The sequence below is a fragment of the Vulpes vulpes genome, chromosome 6 (genome assembly GCF_048418805.1).
Source record: "Vulpes vulpes isolate BD-2025 chromosome 6, VulVul3, whole genome shotgun sequence".
Taxonomy (NCBI): Eukaryota; Metazoa; Chordata; class Mammalia; order Carnivora; family Canidae; genus Vulpes; species Vulpes vulpes.
Window position 1 is genome coordinate 110,818,006 of NC_132785.1, and position 22,988 is coordinate 110,840,993.

The 22,988-nt window shown below is 37.9% G+C and overlaps 1 protein-coding gene across 4 annotated transcripts in view; it reads right to left on the reverse strand.

Annotated features, from left to right (window-relative positions):
* SPTLC2 (serine palmitoyltransferase long chain base subunit 2) overlaps positions 1 to 22,988 on the reverse strand; it is a 110,919-nt gene that overhangs the window by 39,984 nt on the left and 47,947 nt on the right. For 2 of the 4 annotated variants that reach the window (XM_072762103.1, XM_025996431.2), the window contains exons 7-9: positions 20,482 to 20,587; positions 19,517 to 19,736; positions 16,647 to 16,773 (exon numbers count right to left, since the gene is read on the reverse strand). In XM_072762103.1, the coding sequence (XP_072618204.1) occupies positions 16,647 to 16,773; positions 19,517 to 19,736; positions 20,482 to 20,587 (453 nt within the window). Of the gene's footprint in view, positions 1 to 6,702; positions 7,570 to 16,646; positions 16,774 to 19,516; positions 19,737 to 20,481; positions 20,588 to 22,988 lie in introns of those variants that run through there. The other 2 variants (XM_072762102.1, XM_025996432.2) reach the window with 2 other exon arrangements.

The following is a 22,988-nucleotide window of genomic DNA, read 5'->3' on the forward strand; positions in this document are numbered from 1 at the left end:
CATCTCTCTCTGTCTCTCATGAATAAATAAATAAAATCTTAAAAAAAAAAAATCTCTAACTGCTGTTTTGTTTTTTTTTTTCTAACTGCTGTTAAAGCCAGTCATCTTCTACTATCTTTTTTCTACTTCTTTCCCCATATGGTCACCATCCCCATTGGCTTTTTATTTTTATTTATTCATTCATGAGACACAGAGATAGAGGCAGAAAGAGAGGCAGGCTCCTTCCAGGGAGCCTAATGTGAGACTTGATCCCAGGACCCTGGGACCATGACCTGAGACAAAAGCAGATGCTCAACCACTGAGCAACCCAGGTGCCCACCATCCCCACTGTTAACATTAAAGAAAAAGCACAGAATTGGAAAGAGTACTAATCCATACAAGTATTGTGCTTCATTTAAATAGTTTTGTTATAAACAAGAGATAAGACCCTCTCCCCATACCAAATATAAAAACGACTAGGTATCTCCTTTACTCTTCATCAATGGCAAAAAAAAAAAAAAAAAGAAAAAAAGAAAAAAAAAATAGCACTCTAGATCTCCAGGGAAGATGACACCCTGCTATTGACAAGGTGTTGTTTACAAACCACTGAATACGTATTTGAGTACGTATTACTCAAATTACCCATAGCAGCAAGTATCTTAGAACAAAAAATCTTGTGGCCATACTTTCCGTATATTCCTCCAAGAACACAGTATGCTGAAGAATTAAAAACTGAATAAGTTTAGTGAAGCTAAAGATCCATTAATGGAAAAAAAGAAAACCTTTCTATAAATAGAGGCAAATGCTTGGTACTTGTTAAAATTTTGATAACTTTTGCTTATCTTATGAATCTTATGAGTATGTAGGTTCCCAAGTTGATTTCCATGTCAACGGAAATATATTGATAGTTAACAAGGTTAAACCATGAAGGAGTTTCCACTTCATATTTTTATTTTTTCACATTTCGATGATACCTTAAGTGCAGAGGATGGCAAAACAAGAATGAATTCTTAACTAAGTCATCCAAGTTTCCTTCCTAAAGAAGCAGCAATCTCTCCTTCATTCATGTTTCTTAATTATCAATGGTTACCTTCTATGGACAGTTCTAAAGTGGGTGGAGAAGGCAGCAGACCACACTTTCCACTCATCACAGCACTTTCTAGATCAATAAATTGTACATTTGTCACAAGTACCCAGGCGGGATGTACCAGGAAAAGCAGGCTCTCATAGCTCACTAGAAAGGGACAAAAGAATGCCTAAACACACAAATCAATCATCATTAAAGGTCCTCCTTTGTTCTTTAACTTCTACATGAGCACCTGCAGAATTTCAACTTGTAGACTAAAATTAAGATCACTATGCCTAAAAATATCTTAAAGTACCCAATAGGACTAGAAAAAGAAGTAAGGGTGAGAGAGAGAGGAGAGCATGGGATGTGTAAAGAAAAAAACCAACAGTGATGCTATTTTTAAAACCACACTGTTGGAATTTGAATTTAAGTTCAGGTTTTTCACATGCTTTCAGAGAAAGAAGGATAAAGTATCTTATCTAGAAATGTTACCTAAAATAAATAAAGATATTAGCTAAAAGGCAGAGCAGACTGATTTGAGTAACACGTCTTCCTTAAGTACCAGTTAAATTGCACTAGAACATTTTTAAGGTCTTTAAGAGACCCAAGGAATAGGAAAATAAATGTTACCTGCAACTCATTCTTTACAAGCTATTTTCATGCTCCAGTTTAGTCTTGTAAAAGGGATATTTATAAAGGACTTCCAGAAAGCAGGAGCTCAGTAACTTTGTTTACCACTGAAGCAAAATGAGTCGGAGCTTGGTTCACCATCTCCTAAAAGCAGCCTCTATTTTGCTAGACTGGCAACAGATAATGTGCTCAGCTTGGGCAATTGTCAGGCTAATGAACATCAAAGCAGCCTGCCTCTCCCTCTCCTAGGGACACTGTTTCAAAGACTACTTTGTTTTGTCTCCCTACAAGAATGTGGCCAAGTATGTGACTTTACTCTCCTATATTACCACTGCTATTTCTCTCATCTACAACTAGAGCAGTTTTTGTGAACACCAAGTACTGCAGAGTGAGTGACTCTCAAGTACTGTTTATCACCCTCTCACTAGTCTTAGCTTAATCCTTTAATTAGTTTCAATGCCAAAAACTAGGATTTCCTGAGCACTGCCACAGGATGTGTATCAAGCAGCAACAGCCAAGGCTTAAAGTTGTTGATTCAATGAAATCAAGACTTTAAAAGAATGGTTGCTAACGCACAGCCAGAAACAGAGGGCTCTAAACTAAAGGAAGAAAGGAGGCCAAGTGCCTTTGAAAAATTAAGGAATTGAGTTTTAAAGGGTGCCAGCTCACTGTCGGGACAGAAAGTCTTCATTTGTCCAAAGACTATCCTATCCTACTGTTCTCTGGGGCTGGAACACATAACAAGCTACTTTCAGGCAGAACTACAAGGATGAGAGGACGCCTGGATGGCTCCCTATTCAGTGAGGAGTCTGCTTCTCTCTCTGACCCTCCCCCTGCTCATGTGCTCTCTCTTTTGAATAAACAAACAAAATCTTAAAAAAAAAAAAAAACTACAGGGATGAGGAAACCCATGTACTATGCAAGCACCCATCTTCAGATGAGGAGGGTCAGCAAATAAGACAATCACTGGTAAAGTCTAGGCTTTGAATTAATTGAACAGTTGCAGAGGTGGAAGACAAGGCCATAATAAGTTTCACAAGCTAATTGGTATTGAATTTTTAAAAGTTTATAATGGGCAAGGCCATTTGTAGGTTATGTACTAAAAATTTTGATCCTGAATTAGTAGGCCATTAAAAAAAAGTGAAACAAAAATAAATGCAACCAGACTTAAAGAGCCAACCATGGGTCTCTGAATTCTTAGTTATCTTTCTCCCTTCCTAATTGGTTTCTGCCTTCTCCACCTATGCCACTGATTCATTCAGCAAAGATCATCAGCTCTCTAGGAGAAAGCATCAAGGCATCCAGATTTCCAAAAATGATGAAAACTGGCAACACAGTTTTACCACAAAGTTCCTGTTTCACAAGCCAACATGTCCCTTATTTTTCTTTCAAAAGAAAGAGACCATATATCTGGCTTTCAATTTCCTTTCCTTCTCAAATTACCACCTCCCAGTAGAGTAGTTCTTGGTTCTCTTCTGTGTAAACAAACTCAAACAAATAAACAAAAAGGTAGCCTTTAAAAATTAGTTTAAGTTTTCCTTAAAATGCACATTTTAGGCCTTGTCCACTAAGACTCAGTGTGGTCCGGTAGAGTGGACTAGAATTCTCATTTCAAGAAAGCTCTATAACAGTGGTGCTCAACCCTGGCTACATGTTAAAATCTGGGATGCTTTAAGTAACACCCTGCAGGGGCCTCATTTCCAGATAGTCACAGGGTGTGCAAGGGGCCTTGACATAAGCATTCTAATTTTGAAGCAAGGTCAGGAATCACCACACTAAAAGTACCTCTGATACAACATGGTCTATGGACAAAGTGTGAGAACAGGGGCTTACAAGAGTACACCTGAACGAGGTCCTTCTGAACCTTGCTCCACATTCCACCACCAAAGTAGATAGCAGGCAGAGTAAAATATTTAGACAATTTAAAAAAACATAGGTGCCTTTTTTTTCCTTCCAAACCAATTCTTCTTCAGAAAGCTCTCAAATCTGGCAAGTCTTTAGTAATTAAGAACAGAGTCCATATATCTTACTTGTCTACACATATTAAGTATTCATATAGCAATAAATAGCAAAACTGATGAAAAATTAGGCTCAAGTCTCCTAGACAAGATCCTCCGAAATAATTCTGGGGGAAATCAATTCTAATCATGTTAAAGTTTAGAAAGTTATTCTTCATCAAACAAAACAGAACCTGGGTGATAAGGTTCACAAATTGCAAGTCATAAGAAGAATAGATTGCAGTAATGGTTATAAGTCTCAGCTACACAGTAACTGAGTAAACCAAATTATGGGAGAAAAAAAATCTTCAAAGTAAATTCGATTATGAAATAAAACTAAGGTAAAATTCATCCACTTCAATCCTAAAAAAACAAACTCTGAATCACAGTACTTTAATTAAGAATTAGTTTCCTTATAACATCTTACTAAATCTTCACAATCAGGGACATCTAGTACAGGTCTCCTTTTCTGTCCTAGGGCAACAACCTCAAACTGCTTATTTATGTTTTGTATTAAGAACAATATTCTACTAAATGAACAAGTCTACATTTGTTCAAAGGTTAGCTGCCAGGCCTGCTTGCTTGTGGACATCTTAATAGCTAGTTTTAAACAAACTCTGAAATAAGACACAAAAAGAGACACCACTCTTGTGGTGAGAAACTTTTATTAGCATTTGGATTTGGAAGAAAGAAAGAGACTAGGAGTAGAAGAAACAGACCTGCGCAACAGAAGCTCCTGAGTATTCTAAACAGATTTCTGAAGCAGAGAGGGAGGCTACAGGGGTTACTGATCCATAGAGAGGGAAGGCAGGTAAATGCCCTCAAAGGGCTTTCATTTATTTGTATGGCTGATTACTTACAACTAAATTTAGCTGTGTTTTGGAAATTTAGCAGACCAGAAATCAGAAAATCAGGAAGAGGTTGTAATAAAATGTTTTAATAAAATGCTAAATATCACTAATGCAACTTCAGAAGAAGGAGATGGAGTTCAAGAAGGCCATGTTCCTTCTATTCAGAGACAAGATATTGAGAAAACTTGTACCATTTGCAGGCTCAAACTTCCTCAACTATGAAGTGGTCATGGGACGCCTGGATAGCTCAGCAGTTGAGCGCCTGCCTTCAGTCCCAGAGCGCAATCCTGGAGTCCCAGGATAGAGTCTCACATCAGGCTCCCTTGCATGGAGCCTGCTTCTCTCTCTCTGCCTCTGTCTCTGCCTCTGTCTCTCATGAATAAATAAATAAAATTTAAAAAATAAATAAAGTGGTCATAGTGCTTGCTGATTTTAGAAGGCTTAAGCCATTGGTTAAAAAGCCCTTTGGGCTAGATAATGACAAAGCTAATTGACAAAAGGTAAGTCTTTTTCTTTGATTGCCGTAATTTACTAAAGTGATACGCTTCCTTTTTTTTTCTTTTTAGAGTGATAAGCCTCTAAAGAAAAAAATCTGCTTAGAGAGACTGATAAGGAATGTAAAATTAATAAAATCTGAATTTGCTTCAAGTAATTAGCTGGCTTTAAGGAAGTAAAAGATTGGGGGCGGGTAAGTGGTGAGGAAGGAGCTTTTTGGAGAGGAGACAGAAGGAGGAACCTGAGAAAAGAAGTTGAACAAAGGAAGAATATGCCTATGTATCTGACACGAGTCCTTCTCTGGAATCCTATCTTTACCACTAGACTGTAAGTTTTTTCAAAGGCCAAGATTATGTATTGTTCAACCTTGCACTGCTCAACTGCAAACCCACCACAGGATACAGACTAGATACTTGATAAATGTTTTATAAATGTAGAATCCATTATTTTTTTAACAGCATCCTAGGCAGTGAGTTATGAGAAAGGTAATCTAGTCTGACTTTTGGTGTCAGATACACTGCTAAGCTATACTCTAAGAAGAAAACTGTTTATTAGAAAACTTGATTTTTATTTACATGCATTTCTAAGAGTGAAATAAACAAATTAGATAAATAGTAATAAAAAAAATGTAACCCTCACAGTCCTGAGCTCAGAAAGCACAGGATGTGGAGAGGGGTGTCCAGGCTCAGCCCACCCACCAGACATAAGCAAATGTAAAAGCCATCAGCCTCCGGCAGAAAAGCAGGAGATTCTCCCCATGCCCACCCCACCTCCCCCAAAAGACTCTGTTTTCTTTAACAGTTCTGCTTCAACATGGGACTCCTGGAATGTTTTTTCTTTTTTTTTTTTTAAGTTTCTCAGTTCTCCTAAATTAATTTCTGACAGTTCCTGGGATTCTCAAGATGATCATTTAACACCTCATTAACAAGTCTATTATAGGAATTAATACAAATGAGCTAAAACTAATTTTAATTAAACCTCAATCTGCCCAGGGTATTCCTTTTCTCTCCTCCACCAACAGCCACCTAAATAGGCCCACTTCTTTCAAAATTAAACAGTACAAAAAGTATAGTTTTCTGGAAAATTAGATGTCATTTTTAAAAATTTATTTATTTATTTATTTATTTATTTATTTATTTATGAGCAAAAGAGAGCGTGCACTTGTGTGAGAGATAGCATGAGCAGGAGGGAGGGGCAGAGGGAGAAGCAGACTCCCCACTGAGCAGGGAGCCTGAGGACAACATAGGGCTCCTCCATCCCAGGACCCCAGGAGATCATGACATGAGTGGAAGGCTTACTACGCCACCCACACACCCTACTTGTCATTATTTTTAAATTTACCTAGTAGAGGGCACAGTCACTTAAGCCTTTACCTTCGGCTTATAGGTCATTATCCCAGGGTCCTGGGATTGAGCCCCAAGACAGGAGCCCTGCTCAGCAGGGGAATTCTGCTTCTCCCTTCTTCCTCTCCCTCCCTGTCCCTGGCTTGTGTGTGCACACGTGCGCGCGCGCTCTCTCTCTTTTTCTAATTAATTAATTAATTAAAAATTAATAAAATTTTTTGAGAATAAAGAAAATTTTTGTAGTAAAACACTTATCTATATTGTTCCACCATTTGGCCATTTGGTTTAACATTCATCTATTCAAGCAACATACTTTAAGAACCTACTCATTTTGCTTCTTTTCTTTTAAGATCGTATTTATTTATTTTTGAGAGACAGAGAGTGTGTGCGAGTGAGTGCACAAGCACGGGGAGGGAGAGGGGTAAGGAGAGAGAGAGAGAGAAGCTGACTCCCCACTGAGCAGGGAGCCCAATGTGAGGCTCCATTCCAGGACCCTGGGATCAGGACCTGAGCTAAAGGCAGATGCTTAACTGACTGAGCCACCCAGGCGCCCTAAGAACCCACTCATTTTCTAATAGTTATGGCTCATGTGTACATTCATTCATTCATCTGGCAAATTTATCCAAAGGTTACTGGGCATTAGACACTAAGCTGGGTGTTATGCATGTTATTAACTTCATCTTTGGCCAGAAATAAAATACAGTCAAGCACAGCTCTGGAAAATGGAAAAGCATAATTTTAGTGGTTTTGCTCAGACATAGTTTGCCTTGACTCATAAATAGATCTTACAGTTAAATTTCCGTTAACTGTTTGGACGTGTGTGTGTGTGTGTGTGTGAAGTGAAAGCTAGAATTTCAAATGTCTAGTGGAATTTGTCAGAATTTCCTGATGTTATTTTTTTCTACTCGTCAGCCTGTTCTAACTCAGTATGCCCATTTACGGTACAATCACCCTGGCAGCACACATGCCATCACTATTCCATCACTCACTTCAGTTCTGAGGTCAGATGCCTTTCAATGTCTACTCATCAATCTAATGGCATGTCCTTTTCTTCTGGAAAAGGATAGGGACTGGAGGGAGAATGTGGGAAAGGTCAGGAGGAAGAAAAAGGCTTACAAAGTAGGGCAGGGAATGGATCTCCACTTCCTTTACGTGCTGCAGCTTTTTTGAAGGCTCTACACCCTGGTCACCACAAAGCAACACATCTTCCCTCAAAAGAGATGAGAACGAAAAAAAAAAGAGAGAGAGAGATGAGAACGTTTCTTATCAATCAGCCCTGTAATATTTGTGTATATGTTTAATAAGTCTTACTTTTAACTGTATTGTAAGCAAGATTTTTCCATATAAGTTATTCATGTAGTGTGGAATCTAATAACAAAAGTTTTACTCTCAGAGAAGTAACATATTTATACGGTAAAATAAAATTCTAGCAGTACAGAATATTAAATACAAAGTACAGAAGTCCTCCCTTCCCCACCTCCATTCTCATCCCAGGAAGCAGTGCCAAGTTCTCCTTTCGCCTTGACAAGCTAGCCCCACAGTGCTGAATACACTTACACCTCTGCTTCTTGTTCCTGCACCCCTACATGGTGGTGTGGTGGGACAGCTGTGCTCTTGCAACTTTCCATGTTTCCTCGACTAATCACCACCAAGTTTTGTCATATTACTGTTTTTAATTCTAGTGGCCAGTCACCTTCATAAACCTTAACTTCAAAATGTGCTGATTTATAAACAAGATAGTACCTATTAACCTTCCACCAAGTACGTAACAGAAACTGATACACTTCCATGTCCCTCACCTCTCTTTATCAAAGAATATAGTAAAGGACTAAATCATAGGTCATTAACTCTTATAATGCCTCTTTTCAAGGTAACAAATTATTATTTATTTAACCATCAACCAAGCATTTATTGCATGTGTCAAACATGGTTTTAAACAGAAGGAATAAAATGAACAAGATGGTCAAAACTCCATGTTTTCATGGACTTTATATTCTACTTTGGGAAGATAAATTAACAATTTTGTGAGTAAGCGAGTCAAACAACTACTGACTCTAAGTTCCTAATACAGGCACCTAAAATTTAAGATGGAAAGGAGGAACAAGACAAGGGTCCTAATGGGGAAATGATATGTATATGGAAAAACTACATAAAGGGTTAGTGAGCTTTCACACATTATACAGTGACATTCCTAAGCTACTGGTTGATGATCTGTAACAAGCTTTCAGAGTTACTGCACAATAATACTGTATATTAACTGAAAGTTCGTTTTTGGGAAAGTCTCCCTCTTTCTGTAACAGCATTATTCAAATAGTTTATTACGTTTCATCTTTGAATTACCAAACATGTTTGCTAAAGGGACAAAATAAAGTATGAATACTAATAAGACAGTACAGGACCCAAGGGCGCCTCTTGGTGCAGTTGGTTATATTTTTAACTCTTGATTTCAGTTCAGGTCATGATCTCAGGGTCCTGAGATAGAGCCCTGAGTTAGGCTTGGTACTCAGCATGGAATCTGCTTGGATTCTTTCTCCTTCACCTCAACCCCTCTCTCCCCACACTCCCACTCCCACCATGCACTCTCTCTCTCTTTCAATGAATGAATGAATGAATGAATGAATAAATATTAAAAAGATCACACAGGACTCAAAATTCATTTGAGACAAAACCAATAATTATTCGATGTATTGAATGTGGCAATAATAAACTTTATATGCTCATTGGAATTGTGCTGTAGCTACCAGTTATGAAGAAATAATTAAAATCAAATAACAAAATACTTGAGACAGTAAAAGTTATAATGAAAAGGTAAGGCTTAGAGATTTCATTATATGTTCAGTATTTTAGGACTGGACACCAGTTGTAATATCTAGCTGTTAAGTCTATTGATTGACTTGCATATATACTTTAAAGAAAACATTGTGTTCAAACATTAAACACTGACTCTGAGACAAAATTATAAAAATTTGTGATATTATGAAGTTGTGAAATATGGATTTTGAGAGAAAAGGGTATTAGTACAAAGGTGCTGTAAAAAACACAACCTTCCTTCCTTCTTTCCCTTCCTTCTTTCCTTTCCTTCTTTCCCTTCTTTTCTTTCTTTCTTTCTTTCTTTCTTTCTTTCTTTCTTTCTTTTCTTTCTTTCTTTCTTTCTTTCTTTCTTTCTTTCTTTCTTTCTTTCTATTTACTCATGAGACACAGAGAGAGAGGCAGAGACACAGGAAGAGGGAGAAGCAGGCTCCATACAGGGAGCCTGACGTGGGACTCGATCCCAGGTCCCCAGGATCACGCCCTGGACTGAAGGCGGCGCAAAATTGCTGAGCCACCTGGGCTGCCCAAGACACCACTTTTCAGTTGGCCCCAAAGAATGAACAGAATTTGGGAGGACGGGAGGATAAGAATTCTGTCAGAGGAATCAAACTGGTTTAAATAAGGATAGGTGAGAGGATGCAGAAAAAGATGACGTAAGCTACAAACTGTGGAAGATCTTAAGCATCACATAAAGCATTCGGACTTCATTCTGCGAACTGGGAGGTATCAAAGACTGCTATTTTCTATTTCTGCATCTTTAAGCTGACGCTCACAAACAGAGCTGTATGTTGGGAAGAGCAATGAATGGTTATATACAGGAAAGACTGGAGCCAAAAAAAAAGGCAGTTACAGGTGGGGGCAATAGTTTGAGCAACAGGTAATCAGGGCCTGAAACAGAAATGTGGCCATGGGAATAAGAAGAAGTGAGAGGCATAATCAAAAAAATCTGACTTTGATATGGAGAAAGTTGACCAGGGCCTGAATAACCTGAAGATAGTTACATATTTAGTTGAGAAAACAGAGAGAGGATTCAGGGAGTAAAATGCAGCATAACTTCTGTGCCCTTCCTATTCAAGATATCTTAATCTTAATCAGAAGAAAAGAGGGAGTGAACCCAAACTGAGGAATATTCTGAAGCATAAGTGGCTTGTAATCATTCATGGTGTCAAAGTCATGAAAGTCAAAGAAAGATTGAGGAACTATGACAAGAGAAGACTAAAGAGATAGGAGCACTAAATGCAACATGTGATCCTGAACCGTGTCCACATCACTGGGACACTGGCAAAGCCTGAAAAGGACCTGAGAAATAGATATAGTAATACCATACCAGTATTAGTTAAAGAAATAATATCATGCTATATTGCCTAGTTGATAATATATTAGTGTCAGTTTCTTGCTTTGGATGGTTGTACCGTGGTTATATAGGAAAATGACTTTGTAGGAAGTACTCACTATAGCATTTGGGATGATGAAGCGTCACATCAACAACTTACTTTCATACGGTTCAGGAAAAAAAGTTCTTTGTGCTGTACTTCCAGCTTTTCTGTAAGTTTGTTTCTATAGTTTTATTGTAAAAGGGTTTACAAATGTCAGTCAGAAATGTTAACTCTACCATATGACTATAGCTAGCTCTACGCCATGGAATTTAGGGACAGACATGTCAAATTACTGTGATTTTTTTTTTTTTTTTTGGTAACTTTTAGTTCTCCCTGCAGTCCCTTAAAGCCAGTAAGAAAAGCAAGAACACCCAGCTATATAAGAGTGCTCAAATCTCTCCCTACATTTTTCATTTTTCTTACATAAGTTGCACAAAGTTAAAAAAACAATGAAACAACATGTACACTTAAAAATAAAAGATATGGGAATGATGATCTTTGCATGGCAATGAGAGATTTGTACCACAAATCAACAAGACTCCATACTGGGCCAGGAAATAAGAAAATAAAGACTACTTTAGCACAAGTAATACATGAATTCCTTAGCTTCCTAAATCAGTCTCAATAGTGACATTCTGAATAAAAACCTCAAACTTACAAGTGCATATAAAATGCTAAAAACTCTATTAGACTAGTTTAGAGAAATGTAAATTTATGATTAAAAAAAAAAAAAAAACCCAAAACACATCTTTTGAATACAGCATGTCCAGAAAAATGAATCAGTACCAAATAGGGTAGATTGTGTGGTAATAAGACTGGATTCAATTCTATGGTAGTGTAAGTGGTCAAGTGTAAACACAAAAACAAAAATAATGCCATGCTAACTGCAGCTTTTTAAAACCATAGTCCTATAGTTCTTTGAATTATCTGACACTGACATGAGAAAAAACAAGGTTCCCAGGGATTCTGGACCACCTTTAACCTACAATAGAATTTCATTGGTTTAGCACCCTGTTTGGAGTGACCACACAGGTCAAGGCCTGTTTATAGTGAAATAACTTACACAATAGAGAGACTGAAAACATGCAAATAAACAGAACTCTTACATCTTATAGAAAGGACAAAACAGTATGCCAAAAATGAGTTTACCTAGAACCATGCTTTGGTATCTGTATGTCCAGTAACAGCAACCAGAAAGTTAGAGTTGTAAGAGCATGAAAAGAAAGCCAGCTTCTTAGTCTAACACTGCCTTAAACTAATATCAAAGCCAAGACCAAACATTTACATGGTCTTTCTTTCTCTTTCCTAGACAGAAATTGCCCAGGAGATATTCACCACAAAGTAAGGAAAGGGCTCTACAATTTGTAATTTCTATTCTCATGTAACAGACTCTTCTGTTCACATATGGGTTACCTTCAGCTCCCCTCATTTCCAAATCAGAGTACTACAGAGATCCAACGAGAGACAAATATTGATGCAGCTTTGATATAAACCTGATCTTCCAGGCAAATCTATTCAAAATACAAAAACTGAGAAACGGTGCAGTATGAAAATTTATGGTTTTAGAAAGCCTAGATAATCCAAGATGAAACTGAAGAATACCCCTAAAATAAATCATGCCCACAAACATATAACTATACAGAAACCCATACCACCAATTAAGTAATACAAAATAGGAGAAGAAAGCAATAAATACTTACAGAAGACATATTTGACAGTGAAAAGATTATTTAAGGCACAAAAACATTGTCCATAAGGGAAAAAACTCAGAAATTCTACCATATCAAAAAGGAGAATGTTTATAAAGCATAATATTATTATTATTTCTTTAATTTATTTATTTATGATAGTCACAGAGAGAGAGAGAGAGGCAGAGACACAGGCAGAGGGAGAAGCAGGCTCCATGCACCGGGAGCCCGATGTGGGATTCGATCCCGGGTCTCCAGGATCGCGCCCTGGGCCAAAGGCAGGCGCCAAACCGCTGCGCCACCCAGGGATCCCTATAAAGCATAATATTATAAACAATATTTAAAGAAAAGCCATTTTTCTCAGTTTGAAACACAACAGTCATAAAGAGTTATTATCCAGAATATATGACGACCTCCTAAAAGTATAATGGACTTCGTGTTGCGCAGCATCACTGAGCGATGCACACAAGAGTACTTCAGTTGTCTTAGGGTTCAAGTAGGTCACTGATATTTTAGATGTTTTCTATTTTATAGAAATTCTTGGTAGGTTATTATGTAGATATTCAAGAGTGGTTCGTGGCTTGGGAAAAAAATGTTGGAGTTTTGGATGAGCTAGGAACATGTGATTTTTCCTGTTTTTGAATAATATGTAGACTCTGCTACCTGAAAGTTCACACTGTAACACACTTCTAGGAACAAACTGGATCCCAATATTCAGGACTGTCTGTGTTGTTTTGTGTGTGGGTTTTTTTGTTTGTTTGTTTTTAAGATTTTATTTATTTGAGAAAGAGCATGCATGAGTACATGAGCAGGGAGCCCAACATGGGGCTCCATCCCAGGACCCCAGGATCACAACCTGCACTAAAGTCAGACACTTAAACTGAGCCACCTGGCACCCCTTGAAGTGCACTCCACAGCCTCTTCCCCAGATTCATGCACAACTGAAAACATCTTGGTGTGTGCATGACGATTTATTATAGTGGGTTTTTATTCAGACAGTTAAATCTCATAAACATTTCTGCAAGTCATCATAAGCAAATAGCCTTCAAACACTGGGGCATACTGATAATATATAGATATGGTAAAAATAGTAAAAGCATTAACGTACAGAAAGACAATTTCAGAATAGTGGTATCTCTGGGGAAGGAGTGAGAGAAAAAGAATCAAGAAGGGAAACAAAACCGAGTTTTAGCTATCTTTTTCTTTTTAAAGAGTGAGATAAATGGGGTGAGATATTAACATTAAAATATGGGATCACAGGTACATTTTTTCTGTATTTTTTCATAAAATCTGAAGGACCAATAACATTTTTAACCTGTCTGACTCATGCCAGAGGCCTCCTAACATTAAGCAGCCCACAGATTCACAAGAATCTGAATTCGATACTAAGCAAGAATCTGAACTTGATTTTAGGACAAGAGAACCAGCGTATCTGCTTTTTCCTGTCACCCTGACATCCTTCACAAGGTAAGTCTACCTCCTGTCAGAACTGCCACCCTTCCCACCTCTATCCTCAACCACTTGCTCACCCACAATCCCTCTACCTGTCCTATTATGCTCAGATCACAGTGGTCTTGCTGTTCCTGAACACAGAATGGCCTCCATCACTAGGCCTTTTATAAATCCTGGATTTTCAGGGCCAAATCTTCACCTTCTTCAAATTCTTGCTAAAATCTTACCTCTCAATGACCGCCTTATTTAAAATTGTAAAGTGGGTCCCCAGAACCTCTGATCACCCACCTTCTCTACTTCCCTTTTTCCTGAAGTACTTCTCATTTTCTAGCACACTGTTTAATTAACTTGCTTAACTAGAAACCCCATTATGCAAAAACCTTGGGGTGTTTCATTCTTGATGAATCACGAGTGCCTAGCACAGAGCAGGCAAATATTTGGTAAAATGACTAATTTCGATTTTTCTATGTTATAGTACTCTCTGGGATTAATACAGCAAGACACTATCCTCTACATCTCCAATACTCCCCAAAGTATATACTCCTCTCAAATGATCTGCTTGTCTACCCATTTCCTGTGGATTCAGATTCACAGAGTCTAATAGAGGGAGATACTTGATATTTGTGGAATGAATGAAATTTAATGTCTTGAATGTTAAAGATTAAGTTTCAGTGAGGGCAGGCTGCTTCTATTATAAACTCACACTCAAAAAAAAAATAAATAAACTCACACTCAAGTAATTGCAGATACCTCTTTGTAAAGGTCACCTTAAGGCATAGTCAAAGGGCTGCTACTTAATTTACACTTTCTTTCTACTACACAGGCAATAAAAAGATGCATTCAATTATGCCATAAAAATAAGCATTACCTTACACGCTCAAATCTGAAAGAAATCAGGTCAAATTTAATTAAGATCAGGTAGCCGGATTTAAGAAAGATGGTACTTATCGTTACCTTTTTATTATCCTCTATTTTGGCATAGAAGCAGTGTAGCCAAAAGAAGTTTGCCCATACTAATTAAAAGTTTCAGAGAGCAATTTTTAAAATACATAAAAGCTGGTAGTAGCAAGTTGTAAAAATGGCCACAAATTCTTGGACCCATTCCCATTTGAAGTGGAGTCTGATTTCCCATGCCCTGCAATCTGGACTGGCCTTAGCGCCCTGCTTGTTAACAACAAACTGGAAAAGGTCATAGGGTTACAGCAGGTTTTTTGGGAACACTTGTTCTGAAGCATTCCCTCTGGATCACCAGTCGCTGTTCTATGAGGAGCCCATTCCTCACAAGGAGGACATGTGAAAGTGCTCTGGTCAAGAGCCTCAGCTGAGCCCCACTGTTCAAGTCACTTAGGCCCAAGTGACCTGGGATGGAAGAAGCCTCCAGATGATCCCAGCCCCCAGCCATCTGAGTCTTCCCCAGCGGCTTGGGTCTTCAACCTCAAGCCCCGGATACTACAGAGCAAAGACAAGCCATCCCTGCTGTGCCCTGACCGAATTCCTGACCTACAGAATCTGTGAGCATAATAAGATGGCTGTTGTCTCACATCACTAAGCTTAGGGGGTGGTCAGAGAGGCAATAAATAAACTGGAAAATGAGTGCTAACCTAGAGCCTGTAACTAATTACCACATTTCATTTTATCATCACCAGCAGAGCCTAGATTTCATTCCTTAGTACAGATAAGTCATTTATGCAGAGGTCACACATCACACAGATTCATGCTCTACAACAGGGCAAAGAAATCATCCAAAACTCTGATAGCTGTTAGCTATTCAGTTTAGTCACCTACGTATGCTGAATCAATAGGGTTGATGCACTTCGATGAAATAACTAGATAATTGCTAGCTATATAAATATATATCTCAAATCAAAACACACTATTTCTAATAACACCATAAGGGAAAGAGAGAAGATAATGTAGTTACTGTAAACAGGGGGTTACTCTCAAGGCTCCATGCTGTGTGTTCACAACATGAATGAAATATTTTCTTCCCTACGGAATCAATTCATGAAACTGAAAATGATCAACACTTTGAAAATCCAAAAATCTCTCACTACAGATAATAAGGAATATACTGCACATAAGAAAAAAAAATATTAAGGTAAAATTCTGATTTAAGAAAACTGGCTTACATCAATCAAAATCAAATATACTACTTCCTTCCTGTTTTTCAATGCAAATCAAATCAATCTTACCACAAAAATATATAAATGAAGAGTGGAGAGCTCAAGGCAGATAATATAAAATTCATTTTAGAAGCACTTAAAAAGCAACAAGTAAAATTAATGTATGTCTCATATTCACAATGGAAATATTTCTAGAAGTGAAAAAACAAAATTCCCAATTGTTCTAACTTTTCTGCAACCAACACTGCCCTCTAGTGATGCAGAAGAAAAGTAAAATAGAAACCAAGTATATGTTCATTTCAGTGTGTCAAGTTTAGACTAATTATTTCACCAAAGACAGAATAAACAAATTCAGGATGACTTTTATTACCTATTGTTAAACTAGAAACTCTTTTAAAAGGCACTAAGTCAAGGACACTAATATATGCAAAGAGTGGCTTTTAAATACAATGGGAATGAAACATCTCAACACACAGTAAGTTACATCCTCATATAAAATTGTGCAATTTAAAAAAGACCCTGCAGCTTATCACCTAAGACTTATGAAGACAGGTAGGATAATAAGATTAAAGCGTCACCATCTGTAAACAAGAAAATTCAACAGGAAGCAAGCCAGGCTAGTTCTCACAGCTTTTGTGTACCGAATACACTGAAAAGCTGTCCTTAGCAACCAAGGCCTCACCACCTGCCAGCCCTGCCCAGCAGTAGACTCCTCATTTTAGGAAACTAGTTCAAGAAAAAGAGTTCATTTGGCTAAGTATTCAAGAAAAAGAGTTCATTTGGCTAAGTATTTACTGAGCATTGGAAATTTTCCAAGAAAACAAAGACTTACCAAGGGTGGTGCCATCCTGCCCCATGATACACTTCATCGAGGTGACAATCTGTTCCACAACAGGTGCGGACAGTGACGTGGCATATACTGCGCTATGAGAATGTGTTCGCAGATAGTCTATCAGCTCCTGGGAAGTTCACAGAAGCAAGTCATTAGAGGTAAAACTTGAACTCTCTGCAGTTTCACTGCCTTCCTTCCAGATGAAAGCAGCCTCTTCCTTCCTTCAACAGCATTGGAACAGAGACATTAATCTGAGATGCAAGGTCACCATGCTCAAAGTATACTATCAGCAAAAACTAGGTCCAACACAGGGCAACATCCTCAAGCTTCATCTGGTTATTTAAACATGCCATGACATGAAAGAAAGAAAAACTAGTCTTAAAGAAGACCTCCAGCGATGCCTGGGTGGCTCAGTGATTTAGCGCCTGCCTTTAGCTCAGGGCATGATCCTGAAGTCCCGGGATCGAGTCCCACACATCGGGCTCCCTGCATGGAGCCTGCTTCTCCCTCTGCCTATGTCTCTGCCCCTCTCTCTGTATGTCTCTCATGAATAAATAAAATCTTTAAAAGAAAAAAAAAAAGAAGAACTCTAAATTTGGAGAGCCTATCACTTAATGTTATAAACAGATCTACAGGGCAGCCCTAGTTGTGCAGCGATTTAGTGCTGCCTGCAGCCCAGGGCGTGATCCTGGAGACCCAGGATCGGGTCCCACATCAGGCTCCCTGCATGGAGCCTGCTTCTACCTCTGCCTGTGTCTCTGCCTCTGACTCTCTCTCTCTCTGTCTCCATGAATAAAAAAATAAAATAAAATAAAAAATAAACAGATCTACAATGCTGAATTAAAGTGTTTGGATTGCCTTTTTTAAAAAAAATATCTGGGATCCCTGGGTGGCGCAGCGGTTTGGCGCCTGCCTTTGGCCCAGGGCGCGATCCTGGAGACCCGGGATCGAATCCCACATCAGGCTCCCGGTGCATGGAGCCTGCTTCTCCCTCCGCCTTTGTCTCTGCCTCTCTCTCTCTCTGTGACTATCATAAATAAATTAAAAAAAAAAAATTAAAAAAAAAATATCCTCCAGATACACAGAGATTCACAGAGATTCATAAAATGTTATAAATATGGCAGAATTTAAATAGAAGAAATTCATTGGGTCTTTCATGAGAACAAGAAAGTCATCCACTGAATAAAAAAAACTCCGTCAGTTACAAGGAGTTCAAAACAATCAATTGTATAACCCTATTCTTTCCTTTTAACTTCACTAAATCTTCAAATAAAATGTGCAAAGTAGGTTATGTACCAGGACCCAACAAGGAAACATAAAATAGGACTATACAACAGTGTATCACTTCAAAAATACTAAAAACTGTACAAAGGCCATAAAGCCAAAGATATACCATACCTATATGATTTCCCAGAGTATTCTGTTAAGTCCTTTGGTTTTGTAATAAATCTTACCAAAAAGCAATCAATTCTCCAAAGTGAGCCTGGTTCCATTAACAAAAATTTGAGGTAAAAATCTATCAAACTTGACTAAAACCACTAATGAGTTTTCTCTAAAAGGCAATCAATTATTAAGAGAAAGTCCAGGCTTTAAGCCTCCCAATGTCAAGTTTTAAAAAGGAATTACAGATGTTTATAAGCTCCTAATGCATGCTACATACAAATACTTGACAATGTGCTTTTCTTAGTATTATGGAGAGGTTTTTTTTACAATAAGTTTTATTGAAATGCTTTTCCAAAGCATACAGTTCAGTGGCTTTTAGTATATTCACAGAGCTGTGTGATTTTCATCACTAATTTTTAAAATGAATTAATTATTATTTTTTAATTATTTTTAAGTAGGCTCCAGACCCTGTTGAATTTTCTTGTCTACAGATGGTACTTGAACTCATGACCCCAGGATCAAGAGTCGTATGCTCTACCGATTGAGCCAGCCAGGAGCCCCAGTCTAATTTTAGAACATTTCATTATCTCAGAAAGGAACCTCATATCTATTGGCAGTCACCTTCCACTCCCCCCATGCCCTCAGCCCTTGGCAACCACTAACCTACATCCTACCCTGATTTGTCTGTTATGAATATAACACAAAAGAAATAATACAACGTGATGTTTTATGACTGACTTCTTTAACATAATGCTTTCTAGTTCATCCAGGCTGTAGCACAGACATACACTATTTTTTCAACCCTTACTACAATCTTTTAAGCCAGGCATATTTATCTCTGTTTTACTGATAAGGAAATGAGAAGGTTAAATGCTTTGCTGCAGGGCTTACAAAGTTAGGGAAATATTCAAACCTAGGTCTCCTTCTCATGGTTCAACCATTTCCACCACATTGATTCTCAAATGCCTTATAGTTCATTACATAATTTTTAAATTCAAAACTACAATGCCTTATAATAAACCAGAGCAGGCAAAGTAATTTTTCTTCCTGTCTTTACGCTCACCCAAGATGCATTTGAGGCCATGGGCAGGGAAACTGATCCTCTATTCCCACTGGCTCTCATTATAAACTCACTACTTTTGAAATTGTGGGCACAACTCAAACCCAGTAGAAGACTGTGGCAAACAGGCAGCACCACTGTGCATCCTTTCATACAAGAGGGTGTTCTGTATCTCAAACCAGCATGTAGTTGAGAACGAAGCTCAAATAAGAAAACAACAAACAATGAACAGAACCAGCCTTTCGTTCATCAGAGTCACTCACTGAGCAGCTGAAGTATGAAGCCTGCTGGTGCTGTGAGCCTAAGCCACAAACAAATTAAGGATCTCCACATCCCAGTTCAGGACACTTATCTGCTACACGTAAGTTACCAAATCGGGTAACCAGAACCTCTACCCTAAACTGCTCAATTTGCATGGCCCATTTACCTTCTTGCCTCCAATGTATCCTCCAGAAGCACCAAAGCTCTTTGTGAATGTTCCCATCATAACGTCCACATCCTCAGGATCCAGGCCAAAGTAATCTACCACACCTCGACCTGAAGGGCCCAAAGCCCCAATGCTGTGAGCTTCATCTAGATACAAGTATGCCTTGTATTTCTTCTTAAGAGCAATCACTTCAGGAAGGCGAACAATAGATCCCTCCATGCTGGCAAAACAGAAAAAAACAAATACACTGAGACTTTTCAACTCTCAAAATTAGGAGTTGGCCACCTTACTGTTACTATTAATTTTTTTCAGTTTATTGCTTTTTAAAAATGGCTTGACGACTCTGCCTGTGATTTTAAACTGACAAAGTCAGATGATGCCGTGGCTAGGTAGATGTCTAGGGGAAAGGAAATGGGATCTTTTCAAATAAGTACCAGAACAGAATTAATCTTACTTCACCACAGATGGATAAAGGTCATAGCAGATTCTTCTAACACTTGCAGTTACAGGCTACATTTGCATTACACTGCATATATAATTTAAAAAACAGAATAAAATAAAAGAATAAAGAAGACAGGAGGTAAGAGAGTAAGTGCAAGAACCCAAATAAATCAGAATAAAATCTTTCTTAAAATGAAATTATGTATAATTTGTTTTGATACATTAGGAAACATACATATTCTACTTTTTGCCCCTATATATACATTCCCTCTACAAACTGTAGAAAAATAGGGGATGCAAAAACAAAGGGTATTTGAAGACCATTAGCACAATGGAAAGAAAAAGAAAAGCCAGATAAAAAGACTTCTATCCTAGTGCTAACTCTGCTTTTAGGTATTTTAACAAGTCATAAACACTGTCTCCTTAGTTTCCAGAGGGGTCCAGATTACTGTTCTCTTCTGCTTAAAAATTCTAAAACTTCACGAAGCCACATCAGAAAGATAAGAATAAGAAAGCAGGATTACCTATAGATTCCTTCCACAAGGATTAGAATTTTCTTCCAGGGCCTTCGTGTCCGAGGCTGACCATAAACAATGGCATCTTTCAACAGCTTCTCTAGGCTTTGCATATCTGTACCACACAAAAAAGAATTTCAGCACAAAGTACCTTCCTCTTTCTGACCTTTATTTCAGAAATGCAAATATACATTTCTTATTCAGGGAGTGTCTCTCAGATAGTAAAAGACATTAACAGATATTCTCAGATAGTAAAAGACATTAACAGTAATCAGAACTGAGCAGAAAAGATAAGGCAAAATGGGTGAGCTACTGCTAACTTGAATTGAATGACAATCTCCTCTAAAATGTAATGAATGTTCAAAATCACAGAAACTCCACTAAATGACTGTGGCACAGGTGATTCCATTCATTAGCATCCTTGTGAAATGACTAATGTTTCATGTTAAATACCCTGGCCTTTCAGTTAGCGCCTTTTTTTTTTTTTAATAGAATCAACTGTATCTTTAATCCTAATGAGTCATTCAGAAATAGATGCATAATGAAGGCTGAGAAAGAGAGTACAAATAAACTACAACAAATATATACACCTCCTAAAAAGCAAATACGGGGAAAATTTAAAGTGCATGCATCGTTCCCTTTCATCTAGGATACACTCAATAAACACCTGTTAAATAGCTTTATCTTAGTAGCTCAAGGTACACCAGTTTGGGCATACATCAGACTACGTGATAAGAAAGCTTGGCAATCAGTTCAAACTGTTCCATGTTTGACTTGATCAGCTGCCTGTACATAATCAAGCTCTCGTGGCTCTTTTGGTCCTTAACGATGGTTAACAGGCCCAAAAGCAACTTGGCTGGTACTACCATTAATGAGGATCATAATTTGCCTGTTAAAGACAAATGCTTTGAAGACCACTGTTACCACTACAACAGACTTTATACTTAAAATACCTGCCCTGAAATAATAGCCTTAAGAAACTTCCCCCCAGAATCTATGCAATATTAAGTCTGGGGAACATTTAACAGGCATCCTATCATAAAATGTGATTTTATATTCCTTATTGCTCAGGACTGAAGGAGGGGGTTACAAAAATACACGATTTTGCTCTTTCCATGAAAGGATTTTGGTTAGGAAAGAGAAGTAAGGTAATAAAAACACATACCACAAATAAGATGGCAAAGGTTGTGACTGTTTATATCTTCAGTTATTCATAACAAAACAATCTGCTACTTAACCCACTGTTTATATCTTCAGTTATTAATAACAAAACAATCTGCTACCTAACCCAATCTGCCAACACAGAAGTATGTATGTCTGTTGTGAAGCTGCTACTTCTGCTACAGAGACCAGTGTGTGGCGATCACCAGGAGACAAATAAAAATGCACTCATTGTTTTAGTTTCCTCTGTTTACATACAGAAAGGAAGAGAAAGATGCTGACTCAAAAATTTTAGATGAAAGAAAGTACCTATAGTGGAATGCCTGACTGTATCACATACTTAAGAAAAAAAATTCAATTATCTCTCTCACATTATGCTCCCTAGATCCCAAGGAAATTAAAGATTTAAATAAAAAATAGACCACAAAATCATAAAAAGAAAATACAAGAGAATAACTTTATGATCTTAGGAGAAAGGCATTATGCAAATCTAAAATTCAGAAGACAATAAATGTGCCAAATTCAACATTTTAATAAGTCTAAAGCAAGACACTAAAAAAGTTAAAAATGAAATTAAAAATATTGCAACAGGGCAGCCCCGGTGGTGCAGTGGTTTGGTGCCGCCTGCAGCCTGGGGTGTGATCCTGGAGACCCGGGATCGAGTCCCGCATCGGGCTTCCTGCCTGGGGCCTGCTTCCCCTCTGCCTGTCTCTGCCTCTCTCTCTCGCTCTCTCTGAATGAATAAATAAATAAATCTTTAAAAAAATTTTTTTAAAAAATTGCAACATACAAGAAAGAATAATATAAAGGGCTCTTATACTCAGTGAAAAACAAACAATTTGAAAATGGCCAATTCACAAAGAAATACAAACAAGATTAACTGTATAAAGAAGTTGCTTGGGACACCTGGGTAGCTCAGCGGTTGAGTGTCTACCTTTGGCTCAGGGCATGATCCCGGGATCCGGGATCAAGTCCCCCATCGGGCTCCTTGCATGGAGCCTGCTTCTCCCTCTGCCTGTGTCTCTGCCTCTCTCTCATTGTCTCTCATGAATAAATAAATAAAATCTTAAAAAAAAAAAAAAAAAAGAAGTTGCTTAACACCTAATAATCAAAGAAACAGAAATTAACCTGTTATTGACTTATTAGATTAGAAAGTATTTTAAATGATTCCTAATGCCCTATGTTGGCCTGTGAGTGGTCACCATCATGTTGTTGAGTAAAAATTTGTACCATACTTGGAGGCAATTTGAAAAAGTACAACAGTTTTTATAACCTTTTAACCAGGAATCCTAAGCCTGCTAGGAATTTATCCTAAGGCACGAATCAGACCACTGAGCAAAAATGTGAGTGTAGGT